Source organism: Bos indicus x Bos taurus, chromosome 12, assembly GCF_003369695.1.
Source record: "Bos indicus x Bos taurus breed Angus x Brahman F1 hybrid chromosome 12, Bos_hybrid_MaternalHap_v2.0, whole genome shotgun sequence".
Lineage (NCBI taxonomy): Eukaryota > Metazoa > Chordata > Mammalia > Artiodactyla > Bovidae > Bos > Bos indicus x Bos taurus.
In genome coordinates this window covers 14,278,232-14,292,269 of record NC_040087.1, presented here as the reverse complement: position 1 = coordinate 14,292,269, position 14,038 = coordinate 14,278,232, and the positions used below count along the sequence as shown (strand labels likewise).

At 46.4% G+C, this 14,038-nt stretch overlaps 1 protein-coding gene across 1 annotated transcript in view; it reads left to right on the top strand.

Moving 5' to 3' along the window:
• Positions 1-1,737: 1,737 nt before the first annotated feature.
• SMIM2 (small integral membrane protein 2) overlaps positions 1,738-14,038 on the top strand; it is an 83,966-nt gene continuing 71,665 nt past the window's right edge. Inside the window, 2 exon segments of the mRNA XM_027557054.1 lie at positions 1,738-1,826; positions 7,420-7,461. Coding sequence (XP_027412855.1) covers positions 1,738-1,826; positions 7,420-7,461 — 131 coding nt within the window.

Sequence of the window (14,038 nt, the reverse complement as noted above, 5' to 3'; positions counted from 1 at the left end):
TTCTCTTGTTTCAGAGCATAGGCTTCAGAGCGCAGGCTCAGTAGCTGTGGAACATGGGCTTAGTTGCTGCGTGACATGTGAGATCTTCTGGGATCAGGGATTGAACCCATGTCCCTTGCACTGGCAGGCATATTCTTACCCACTGGACCACCAGGGAAGTCCAAAGCCAAAGTATTGATGTGCGTGTCATAGGCTAGTGGCTGAGGCACCTTGGTAAAGAGCAGCCAATAAACTCAGGAATGCCAATCATGTGGTGTTTTGTTGGGCATGGGCCCAAGGCCGCATGCCAGCCTGCGTGCCACTCACAATACTTGCGTCTAGCTTCACTGGTGAGGACCTCCAGGCCTACCTACTAACTGGAATTATGATGCGCATTTTACCTGGATTTCAGCAGTCTGCTCTTTACTCCTGTTGTTGGGTGTGCAAGGCAATTGCTGTTGCCTTATGTTCACCTTATGCTCTTATGTTGCCTGGTGTTCACTGGTGGCTCAGATGGTAAAGAATCCACCTGCAATGTGGAAGACCTGGGTTTGATCCCTGGTTTGGGAAGATTCCCCTGGAGGACGGTATGCAACCTACTTTAGTATTCTTGCCTGAAGAATCCTCATGGATAGAAGAGTCTGGTGGGCTACAGTCCATGGGGTTGCAAAGAGTTGGACACAACTGAGTAACTAAGCACACACACACATGTATGTTCAGCTTACCATCATTCCCCTGAGCCGAGTGCAAGGCCCACGGTCAAATGATGAATGGATAAGCGAAAAGATCCCAAGGCCAAGAGTCACGATAGCTAACTGTGGGTCTCAGCAGCCTCTGCAGGTCTGAGTTTGACTGCTTGAGAGTTTGCCTTCTCATTTTACAGGTGAGAACAGGGAGGCCCAGAAACCTTGAGCACCTGGCCAAGGTCCTAGCTACCCATCCTTCTAAGGATCCTAGAATCCAGCCATCATGACTCTTGGTCTTGGGATCTGGAAGAGCACTCAAGCCAGTTCTTTGAGGAACTGATTTGGAAACAAAACGGGGGTCTTGTCCTGGGGAGACTGTGGTCTCTGTAAACCTGATTGCAAGAAGTGCTGAGTCCTAATGTCAAAGGCAGAGAGATGTCCAAAAGCTTAGAGAGAGCGTCCCCACGGTTCCCACCCGCCACTGAATGCACCTCACACCAAATGAGCACAAATCATGATTCACTTAATAAAACCACCGGAGAGCAAGGTCAGAGTGATTGAGACAAGTGCCTTCCTATCCTTTCTGAGAGGCGAACCAAAGAGTGGCCCCGAGGGACAACGTGGGACTCAGGGCTGGGCCTCACCCCCTCCCCACCCCAGCACCGCCTGGGATGAATCACACAACAGAGAACAACGGGGCTATTTCTTAAGACTCATTTGTCAAGTTGACGTCCGTGCGCAGCGTTGTTTAGGGCTTTCTAAAGACACTTCTTTCCCTCTCTGCTGCAGGAAGCACCTGCGTGGCTGTCAAGCTGTGGGTTAGCTCAATGGCACTTTGATATCCCTCAAGGCCATCAATTACACTTCTGTCCCTACGGCCATGGACTTTGGCTGATACAAAGATAGGAAGGCTTCGAGGGGATGATGAAGAGGAAGAAGATGGTGAAATCCCCACCCTGGGGTCTGGGGCCAGACACTGTCTGGAGGTGGGCTCCTTGCCGATCCTTGTGGGGAATCCTCCAGACAAGGACAGTCTGAGTCCGTGGTTGGCTGGACTTGGAATTGAACGGTGATGCTCCCACGAGGGCAAGTCTCCCTCCTTGTCAACTACTTAGAGAAAAAGCAGGCCCATCAGATGAGTGAGACTCGAGCAAAATTCAGGTAACTGACTCCAGGGAGAGGGAAATCAGAGAAGCATCAGAGGAGAAAAATATAAATAATTAGAAGACTCGGTGAATGGACCTCTGAAAGCAGTTAGGGGAATTAGAATTGTTGAGTCTAGGGAAGGCAAGGGTGAACCAAGAACCAGCTTTGATTACAGGGAGAATAATTGTACAGAGATTAGTGGTCATTTCTGCTGAAAATATGATGTGGGTTAGTGAGGCTTAAATTGCTGCCTGAGAATTTTGTGCAGAGTGTGCTGGCCTGTCTGGGCTATTGCACTGTACTTATTCATGAGGTGGTGGGGCTCCTTCTGTGGAGATATGCATGAATGAAAATGACATCCTCCCAGCTGGAATGGTTTAGGGAAAGTCCTGATGCCACATGGGTCTCCTCCCTTCAGGTCTCACAGCCCAACAGCCCAGCTTGGCCCGTCTGTCTGGATCAGTTTGGCAGACTCTTAGTTGGTTTCCAGACATTCCATCTCTACCTCCTCCAACCCATTTTACATATTGAGGTCCTACTTATGTTCCTTAAATTCATCTTGGGTTATAGCAGGATCCTGCTCAAAAAAATGTTAATGGTTCATTCATTCAGCAAATACTGAGTACCTATTGTGTTGAGCCTGACACTGTACTAAGCTTTGTGCGTACTGGGTGCTCAGTCACTCAGTTGTGTCTGATTCTTTGTGATCTCGTGGACTGTAGCCCACCAGGTTCCTCTGTCCATGGGATTTCCCAGGCAAGCATACTGGAGTCGGTTGTTGTATCCTTCTTCAGGGCATCTTCCCAACCCAGGGATGGAACCTGCATCTCCTGCATTGGCAGGCAGATTCTTTACCACTGAGCCACCACACAGTGTGGTACAAAGTGCAACAGTGCTTCAGGGATATCAGTCTTCATGTCCTTGTCCTGGAGTTTTTCAAGGCCCTCACGATCAGTGTGTGTGTGTGTTTCAAATTATTTATCTGGCTGCCTTGGGTCTTAGCTGCGGCACGTGAAATCTTCATTGTGCCATGAGGATCTTTTGTTGTGGCTCGAGGGCTTCTCTAGTTATGGTACTCAGGCTTAGTTGCTCCACAGTATGTAGGATCTTAGTTCCCCAACCAGGAATTGAACCCACGTCCCCTGCATTGCAAGGTGGATTCTCAACCCCTGGACCACAGGGACGTCCCCCCACTGCCTGGTTTTGACATGTCTTTCTGACTTTACACCCACTGTTAAACCTTCCCTCTTTACTATCCTGGTCTATTCACCATGCCCTGCCCACTCTGGGCCTTGCCTTGTGCCATTACTGAGGCATGGAGTATCTTTAGCCAAAGCCCATCTCTCCTTTGATTTACTGTAAGTCACAAGGTGAAGTCATAGCAAAGTCAAATCTGTTCTCCTTGTCCACCAAACTATCCTGACTCTAGACAGTCCAGCAATTGGAATCCTAAAGAATCTACCGTTTCAGGACACATATGAAAGGACTGGGAAATGCGTTAGTTTCTTATTATAGCTGTAACAAAGAAGCAGGCATTTAAGGGTATGTGTGCTCAGTTGATCAATCATGTCCAGCTCTTTGCAATCCCATGGACTGCAGCCCGCCAGGCTCCACTGTCCATGGGATTTCCCAGGCAAGAATACTGGGGCAGATTGCCATTTCCTACTCCAGGGAATCTTCCCAACTCAGGGATTGAAACCATGTCTTCTGTGTCTCTTGCACTAACAGGCAGATTCTTTATCACTGAGCCACCTGGGAAGCCCTTAGGAGCTTAGACAACACAAATTTATTGTCTTACAGTTCTATAGCTCGGAAGTCTGAGGTGGATCTAATGGGTTAAAATCCAAGAGTTTGCATAACTTCATTCCTTTCTGGAGGCTTCAAAAGAGAATCTGTTTTCTTGCCTTTTCAAGTTTCTACAGGCTCCCTGCATTCCCTGGCTCATGGCCCCTTTCATCCATCTTTTAAGCCAGTGATGGAGTGTTGAGTCCTTCTCGCATTACATCACTCCAGCCTCCTCTCCTGCCTCCCTCTTCTACTATTAAGGACCCCTGTGGTGGGGGCTTCCCTAGTGGTCCAGTGGTTAAAATCTGCCTTGCAGTGCTGAGGAGGTAGGTTTGATCCCTGGTCAAGGAACTAAGATCCCACATGCCACAGGGCAGTTAAGCCCTCAAACTGCAACTTCTGAGCCTGAGTCCCACAATGAAAGATCCTATATGAAGCAAAGAAGATCCTGCGTGCCATGACTAAGACCTGATGCAGTCAATTTTTTTTTTTTTTAATAAAAATTCCCTTGTGTTTACAGTGGGCCCACTGGGATGCTCTTCCTATCATAAGGTCAGTTTAATAGCAAACGTAATAGCCAAGTAAAGCCAAGATATTCACACATTCCAGGAAGGGGGCAGAGAAATGAGAATGAAGCCCAAATGTCTTGTTTTCTTCATTTCTCTAATTCTCTGTGACCAGAAAAAATTAAATTTGAAGATATTCTAGATTAGGCTTCTCTTCTGAGCCATGAGCTGGTTAATTTGATCAAGGCATAAAGGAAAGGAAAACACCAAAATTTACGAAAAAGAAGCCTCCAAATTTGGCTAAAATGGTATGAAGACCAAGGGAAGACCTTTCCAGTTTCTAAGGGCCTGAGAATTTCCAGGCTTCAAGGGTGTGGGCTTAATTTACTAGTTGTTGTTCCGTCACTCATTTCTCTTTGTGACCCCATGGACTGCAACACTCCAGGCTTCCCTTTCCTTCACTATCTCCCAGAGTTGCTCAAAATCATGTCCACTGAGTTGATGATGGACCATCTGATCCTCTGTCATCCCCTTCTCCTTCCCTCACTGTTTCCCAGCACCAGAGTCTTTTCCAATGAGTCAGTTTTTCCCATCAGATGGCCAAAGTATTGCAGGTAGCTTACATGAGACATTTAGATGGGATCCCTACTTGAAGGCTTGTCTGTCATTAAAGTCAGTAAGTAAGAGTGAGGGAAGAGAGGGAATGTCCTGGACAATTAAAGGATGGAATCAGCCAATTATGGGCTGCTTTCATAGGCTCCTGGCCTCTCAGAGTTGAAACAAAGGGCCTTAAGAGGCTTTGTCTGACCTCACAGCTCATGTAAAGTCCTCTGCAAGACAGTTGATCACCCGCCATCACCCTACTTTGTGGAGCTCTGACCAAGAGATAGAAAATCGTCTAGATTCCCTTAGGTATTCTCCACTGCTCCGACTCCTTGATTTCCTGTGAATCCCCAATTTTATTTCTAATGAATTCTTGGTGTTGGTGGGAAATGCAACATTCCACATAAAAGTAAATTAAGTAAATTAAGCCCACACCCTTGAAGCCTGGAAATTCTCAGGCCCTTAAAAACTGGAAAGGTCTTCCCTTGGTCTTCATACCATTTTAGCCAAATTTGGAGGCATCTTTTTTGTAAATTTTGGCATTTTCCTTTCCTTTATGCCTTGATCAAATTACCCAGATCATGGCTCAGAAGAGAAGCCTAATCTAGGATATCTTCAAATTTAATTTTTTCTGGTCACAGAGAATCAGGGGGAATGTTTCCCCCTGATCTTTTCTCTGGCAGATGCTAGGGTGTTGACTGCTGATCTGTGTTCACATGGAGAGTCTAAGACCTCCCTGTACCACGTGTAGTATTTAACCTGCATTGTGGGACTTTGGGGCTTCCCTGGTGGCTCAGAGGGTAGAGCGTCTGCCTGCAATGTGGGAGACCTGGGTTCGATCCCTGAAGAAGGGAAGATACCCTGGAGAAGGAAATGGCTACCCACTCCAGTATTCTTGCCTGGAGGAGGAGGAGCCCCTCCTTGACAGAGGAGCCTGGTGGGCTACAGTCCATGGGGTCACAAAGAGTCAGACACGACTAAGTGACTAACACACACACACACACACACACACACACACACACTCTCCTCTTCCATCTCTTTTGGTAACAGACCATGTCTCCTGGTCATCTGGGATACATGACCCAGGAGAGCCAATCCCATACCTCACTTGCTTAGTCACTGTGGCTGGCCCAATCAGCATCATCTCTCGGGGACTGTGTTCCAGTCCATGCAGGGAAGGGGAGGAAGCGACTGTTGGCTCAGATCCTGGGCTTGTGAGCAGATGAGCTTTGCCTATAGCCACTCCCCCACCACATGGAGAAGCTGGTCTGGGAAAATGGCATCGGGCAGGAGTGAAAACAAGAGAGAATGATTATACTGAGGGTATTTTCAAGCCCCTCAATCCAACCATCTTTCTTTATGGTTTGGTTGTATGAACAAATAAATTTCTTTTGTAGGCTTAAACTGGCTCAAGATGTATTTCTTCCATCTGTAACCCATACAGTCTCAATAATTTAGGACCTTCCTCAGTTTCCTGTTTCCTGAAAAGTGAACTAAAGATTGGAAAGGATTCCTATCAGAGTCCAACTTGTCCATGATGATTTGGAGAAGAATCAGTAGAAAGAAAGAGTGGAAAAAGCATGCAGGTGAGACACAAAGGTTCTTGTGTGAAGTGCAGCAGGGTGGAATCTGTGCATGGCTCATGCGGTTCCTTTTTGATCCCTTTGGAGCTCAACTTGCTTAAAACAAATCATGGCCCCGAACTCATAGATTCAAGCCAACTCCAGTTTCCCAAAGGGAGTATTTTTCTACTCTGTGGATACGGTACTATTTGTTTGGGGGTAAACCAGAGCTTTAGAGAGATTCATTCTTAAGCCCAAAGGGAAGGGGAGGGAAGTGAAAGAACAGTCTAGAAGAAGTAAAGAAACATGACTCCACCACCAAGATGCTGACTATCTCCTGTGAGTGTTAGTCTCTGCTGGTTTCAACTTGTCATTCCAAAGCACCAAGCAGACACCTTATTCGTGACGATAGACGCTAAGAGTTAGGTGTGTCTAGCAGGAGAAAGATGCACACCCAGGTAGGAATGACAGACGGCAAAGTGGACGGTGACTCATAACAGCTGCTAAGGAGAGAAGAGGGATGAATGGGCCCATGTTTAAACTAGACGCTAAGTTAAAACACATGGAAAAAATGGTTTAAATATTCGCTTAAAGCATGCAACAGCCTATACAAAGACTGTGGCGTCTCCCTCAGAGGGAGGCTACTGAGGATAGTTTAGACTGCCTCATGACTGCGTCTCAGGCTTGATTACAGGTCTACAGCTCAGCTGTCACATCTGCTTTCAGTACCACTGTGGGGGTGGGCAATTTGTCCGATGGATCCTTCATCAAAATCTGTCTGAGGCTTTTGCGTACTTTTTTCCTGGCAGAGGTAGTTTTTCATGTTTATTTTGTCAAGAAGAGATTTATATATATATACACACACACACAAGCATATATATATATATATATAATTTTTTGCAGTAAACAGTTGAACAAGATGTACACAATGTTGTCCAAACTCCTTAAGTGCTTTCAGATTCAGATATAGTGTTTATTTATGGAGCTTTCAGAAAGTCCGAATGGATCCGAAAGGTCAGAAGACACCTGAACTTTTGACTCTGGCCTTGAGCTCACACGCCGTTCTGTGCATTGTTTTGCCTTTAACCTGGGAAAACGAGGGCCCATTCTTTGGCCATATCCTGCTCTGACAGGGCCCTTCCCCTCCTGCAGACTGCGCAACCGCCACACGCCCCGGGACACCATGCCGGCATTGTGAGCAGACTAATCGCCACATACCACTCGGTTTTCCTTCCTGGACTGCGTCACAGGCCCGGAGCCCTGCGGTTCCCACATTGTTTCTGTCATCATCCCAAGAAGCATAACTCTTGAGGCTGCGTCTGAGCGGGACAGCCTGTCTCAGCACGAGCTTGGACTCTTATGTAAGTGGCTGTGGGGAGAACTGGCAGTAAACAAACATTTTTCCAGCCATTGTTTTCTTTGCCGTCTTGAAATTTTTTTTTTTCCCTCTGGGGCCACTGCAGCTCTTCTGCCCCCAGGATGGCAGATTCCCAGCTTAGAAATGCCTTGCGCGGCATTTCCAGATTCTAAAATCAGAACGGAGTGAACCACAGTGTGCAAAGAAATGCCTGAGCATGGGAACATGTAGATGGCTTTGTCTGCAAGGGTATTTGAAGCAGCGTGTCAGCAAGCTTGTCCACTCAGCTGTGCTGCTGATAGCTGTTTGGTAAGTTACATGGTCCTTCAGGACCGCAGATGGGTAAGCCAGAAGGTGACAGAACTCACCTGGGAATGGAGAAATGATTTTGTGGCTACTAAGTCTTGTCTTCTGGAGTCAAAGTCAGACTCTTTGCCTGAACAGATTTCAAACATATGAGAAAAATAGGACTATTTGCAGACACCATTTTCCCTTGAACCACTCCATCTGAGCAAATCAAAAGAAGGGCAGTTTCCAATACTGCCTTAAAACACCCTGCCTCTAACTCTGGCTCCTGAATTTTGTGGAAATCCCACCCAAGTGAGCAGTTTCTGGGGTAGGGACACTCAGACAGATTCCTGCTTCACCAGGGAGCAGCCCCGGGCTTCCTGTGATTGATAGGACATCAACTGTGAGGCTACCTGGCTTCCACTGCTTGTCTGAAGTAGTCATTTCCTCTCCCTAATCCCTCCGTCCTCCTAACCCCCACCTTAGTAGTCTCCATTGGGAGGCCCCAGCTAAAAGGAGTGAGCCCGCACTTTCCCAGCAGGGACCAGCTGCTCTCGGGGCCCTCCCTGTGCCGAAAGCCAGGCTGATTTCTCTGTCTCTCTGAGTAATGCAAATCATTGCACAATGAATTATCAAATGCATTTGTTGTTTATCAGCGGGGGGCAGGGGTGATGGCTTCCCAGGTGGCCCAGTGGTAAAGGATCCGTCTGCTAATGCAGGAGATGGAAGAGATGCAGGTTGAGTCCCTGCATCGGGAGGATTCCCTGGAGAAGGAAATGGCAATCCACTCCAGTGTTCTTGCCTGGAAAATGCCAGGGCAGAGAAGCCTGGTGGGCTACAGTCCATGGGGTCGCAAAGAATCTGACATGGCTGAGCAATTAACACAGAGAGTGGTGGCAGCATGGATTGGAAGCACACCAGAGTCTCTTTGAGTTTTCCTTGAGGGTTCTGAGACCCCTGAGAGAGAAACTGCGTATACCCTGGACATACCACTGCACTCTTGAGAAGCCTCCACTCTGCTCATTGCCAAGGCTGGACCTGAGTCTGTATGCATCGTACCCTGCTCATCCTTTTCTCCACAACATCCACAGAACAAGGATAGGGTTACTTGGGATGGAAGAGGCCATGGAAAGCCACTTGACTCATCCTTGGTCACATAGACATAAGATCAGCTACATAATTTTAATTTTGCAGGGTCCAGTGCAAATTAAAATGTAGAGTTCCATTTTAAAAAATTATTAAGAACTTCAAGATGGTAAGTCAAGAGTTAAGACCCACACAGCTACACAAGTCACACACCCATGGAGCCTGATTTGAAATCTTTAGTTTTCTGAATGGAGTGGCTGAAAGAGGTAAGTCATTGGAACCCGGTGTAAGGAAGTGTATGACAAAGAAGTGTCAGCTGGCTGCTTCTAGTCGGGTGCTCAGAGTGGGGAAGGCCTCCTGGGGGCACGGGGTGAATAGCAGGCACCATTCTCAGTACTTCCATATATGAAGTCATTTCATAGACACGCTGCTGCTGCTAAGTCGCTTCAGTCGTGTCCGACTCTGTGGGACCCCATAGACAACAGCCCACGAGGCTCCCCCGTCCCTGGGATTCTCCAGGCAAGAACACTGGAGTGGGTTGCCATTTCCTTCTCCAATCCATGAAAGTGAAAAGTGAAAGTGAAGTCCCTCAGTCGTGTCCAACTCTGTGGGACCCCATAGATGATAGCCCACGAGGCTCCCCCGTCCCTGGGATTCTCCAGGCAAGAACACTAGAGTGGGTTGCCATTTCCTTCTCCAATGCATAGATATACATACATGTAATTTACGTCTATACATCATGAAGCCTCACAGCAGCCATACCGAGCAGGTACTGTTATTGTCCTCTGCTTTACAGATGAGGAAACCGAGGTGCAACAGAATTTAAGAAAACACTGAGAGTTCACTCCTCAGCTTTCTGATACAGAACCTCTGTTTTTCTTTTTTCAGTAGATATTCATCTTTTATTTATTTAAAAAAATTTATTGGACTATAATAGCTTTACAATGCTGTGTTAGTTTCTGCTGTACAACAAAGTGGATCTGCTGTATGTACACATATATCCCCTTCCTCGTGAGCCTCCCTCCCACCCCAACCCCGTCCCTCCCCTCTAGGTCACCACAGAGCACCAGCTGAGTTCCCTGGGCTACACAGCAGCCCCCACTCGCTATCCATTTTACATATGATAGGGTATCTATGTCAATGTTACTCGACCTCTGTTTCCAAGTCTACCTGGACCTTAGCAGACACAGAAGGACTGAATCATGCTGAACTCGTGGATAATTGATTTCTATGCTGAAAAGCACATTTATTCTTCCATGATGACAGACACTATCATTCCAGTAATTGAAATATTCAGTTCCATAATTCAGGGCACCCCTTTGGGTACTGAGGTTCCTGGGGTGACTGAAGTCAGAAGGCTTCTCAGTGAGCACAGAGTCAAAACAAAGCTAATGGCAAAATCTCAGGGGAGATGTTGACCAGACTAACGCAAAATCCGGGAAACCATCCTCCTTGTGCTTAACTCACTTCTTCCGGGTGGGTAGAGTGCCCTCATTTGCTGGCACAGAATCTCTGTCCCACCACGCCTGGTGTCACCTCCACCACCTCATGCCAGCTGAGGTGGGTTTTCCCCTTCTTTGTTGCTTTCGGGTCTGGGATTTGACCCCAAACATCACGATCCGAGAAGTAGGCCATTTACAGACCAGTTCTGAGGATGCTCAATCCACAGAAGTCCTGTTTATTTCTACCAGCTTCCATTTCCAAGGACAAACTGAATTTGGCCATCTATACGCTGCCTAAACTTTGCATTTAAGGAGCTCTGAAGAGAAGCAGAATATTAACGTTAAAATGAGATTGTATCGGTTGCATAATGAATGTAGGATAAAGATGCCAGGCTGGCTCCCTGGAGGTAAATCAACCCCCTAAAAGCTGCTACCTGAGTGGCACTGAGTAATTAAACCGCAAACTGCACTGGAACAGGTTTCAAGTGGGACTGAGGAAGTAGTCGTAAACTAAATGACTTCTGCATCATCAGGGGATTAGTTTTTGTTTTGTTTTGCTTTGTTTTGTTTGTAAACCTCCACTTGAAAGCTGTCTTCTCTCTGCCAGAAGTTAGGGTGGTTCAGAGAACTCATCTCCTGATGTATAGAGAAATTGCCGGAGGCGATTCTGAAGGGCATCTTCTGGGAGCCGGTTTCGAAGAGCATGATTGGATTATAAAGATGATGATAGCTAACGTTAAAAATATTCTTACTATATACATGCAAGAACTGTGCTAACTGAATAAAAGTAACTATTTTCTAACAACCTTATGAGAGTATTCTCTTTTTACTGAGAAAAAATGAATTTTGGATCAGCAATTGTAAAAGAGAGAAAGGTGATGATTCTTAAACTGTGAACTAAAAGCATTAAGAACTGGCTAGTGAGAACCTACTGTATACCACAGGGATACAGTGGAGGGAACTCAACTCGATGCTCTGTGGTGATCTAGATAGGGAAGGAAACCCACAAAAGAAGGAATATGTGTATATGGATAGCCGATTCACTTTGCTGTACAGCAGAAATGAACACGACATTGTAGAGCACCTCTAATATATATATGCATATATATACATGTATGTATAATTTTGAAAAAGAAAACAAGAAATAGCTGCAATTGGAAACTTGTCTGAGGTGAAAGGATGGTTCCAGGCAGATCAGTGTGGGCTGGATATTGGTGAAGTACATGGGAAAGGACCAGAGACCAAAATAATGAAGTGATGAAGATGAGAGAGGGTCCTGAAAGGATTAGGACAGAAAAAGAATCAGAGCAGGTATGTCTTTGGGTTAGATCCACCTGGAAAAAATTTTCCTGAGATGCCTTACTGTGTGTGTGTGTGTGTGTGTGCACGCTTAGTTACTCAGATGTGTCTGACTCTTTGCCACCCCATGGACTGTAGCTCCCCAGGCTCCTCTGTCCATGGGATTCTCCAGGCAAGAATACTGGAGTGGGTTGCCATTTCCTTCTTCAGAGGATCTTCCTGACCCAGGGATGGAACAGGGTCTCCTGCATTAAAGGCATATCCTTTACCATCTGAGCCACCAGGGAGGCCCCAAGATGCCTTACTAAGAAGCGTTCAGAAAGACCAGCAGAACTACCTGCTCTCTAGTTAGGTATGAATATTAATTGTAACCAATTATATATATGTTCATTCACACTCAAGTCAACTGAGTATAGATCGGTAGGATATCATTCCGTACTGGGGATTTTGCCTTTTATCCCCTAGTCTCTTTTGCCCCATGAGAAACTTCAGCTAACAGAACATTTCCAATATGGTGAGAAGCAGAAGCCAGTTGACCAATACATGGTCACTTAGCCTTCTCTTTCTCCCCAGGAGGTGGTATAATCATATCCATTTGTAACAGAGAAAATGGTGGCTTGGAGGTACCCTGTAATTTTCACAGCAAGGGAGTTCACAGGTGAGTGGTTCAGATACGGGTATCCGATATCTCTGGCTCTTTCACCTCCAGTGGAGAATCAGGCAAACAGCAGTCCTTAGATAGGCGCAATCAACCAGGCTTATTCCTGTCTCCAGCATGCCTCCTGCCATCCTGTCTGCATTTGCTCACGCCCCATCACCCCCCACCAGGGGAGAGGGTTTAACCTCAGGTACCTTGTTTCTTTTAGCTCATTGCTTTACCTACTCAGGTGTGGCCTGAGAAAAGCAAGAATATGACTGTGATTTTTCTCAGCTATTTTTTAATGTTCAAATCAGCTGTTTAAAAACCAAGTCAAGATATAATAATAGGGGCTTCCCTGGTGGTTCAATGGTTAAGTACCTCCTTTGCAATTCAGGCTTGATCCCTGGTCGGGGAACTAAGATCCCACATGTTGTAGAGCAACTAAATCCATGCTCTGCAACTAGGGTCCGACGTTCAAGTAAATAAATACTAGTGTATTGTAAGTATTAATATATTAAAATAATTATTATTTATAGTTAAAGCAAGGAATCAAACAGCACTTCTATAGCATCTATTTTGCTTTGTTTTGTTCAGTCGCTAGATTATGTCTGACTCTTTGTGACCCTATGAGCTGTAGCACGCCAGGCTTCCCTGTCCTTCACTGTCTCCCTGAGTTTTCTCAAACTCATGTCCACTGAGTCAGTGAGAGCATCTACTACGTGGCAGGTATTATTGGTGTGCTCCGTGATATTTTGCTTGTGTATTCATAAAGCAGTTTGTGTGTGTGAGTGTGTGTGTGTATCTGTGTATGTGGCAAAGAATGCTAGAATTTCAGTTTTCTCCTGCTCCTGTCTTTGAACATCTCAGAATTAATTTTAGCAGGGCTGGACCTAAGCACAATCTAATTCTTACTTGTGGCGCCCAAAATGGACCTGCTCTCAAGGCTGTCTGCTTGGCAAAGGGAGGGGCTTGATAAGACACAAGGGTTGGAGGCCCACCCTGGAGTTCCCCAGATCTGACCTCTCTGCGGGTGTTTATCAGAATCTGTGGTTCCTTCTCTGCTTCCTCTTATTTGGCTTCCTCCTCTGACGCCAAAAAGTCTTTCTTTTCCTGGTGAAGAGCCACATCTTAATTACCTTGTGTGCCAACGCCCTCACCCTGCTCTGGCTCCCAGGGCCGAGGCCCCAGTCTCTTGAGACTCCTGCACCCTAAGAGGCTGGAGACGGCTCCACCTCCCGCGCACACACAGCCAGGAGGGACACACGTGTTCAGTCAGGGGGAGAATTTGGCTCCCAGGATCCAAAGACACTTAAAACCAAGCTCTGCGCCGTAATTCCCCTCATAAATCTTGGCTTAAACTACAAATTATCTAGACTCTCCAATTTCACTTCCTTCTCCCCTCCTGTCAGATTCAAAGGATTTTAGACTTAAGAGAAACATTGGGTCTGAATTAAGCCAAGTCATTAACTCGATCATCATGAAGTCTCTCGTTTCACAGGGGAAGCCTGGGAATCAGGAGGTGTGGGGATAGGTGGGTCCCCAAAGCAGGGGCTCAGAAGATAGCTACATGTAATAAGGCTTTTGCAAAGGCAAACTTGCTGTGGGCTGAATAATACTGAAGATGGTATAGCCCAGATGAAACACAAAATGTAAGGCTGG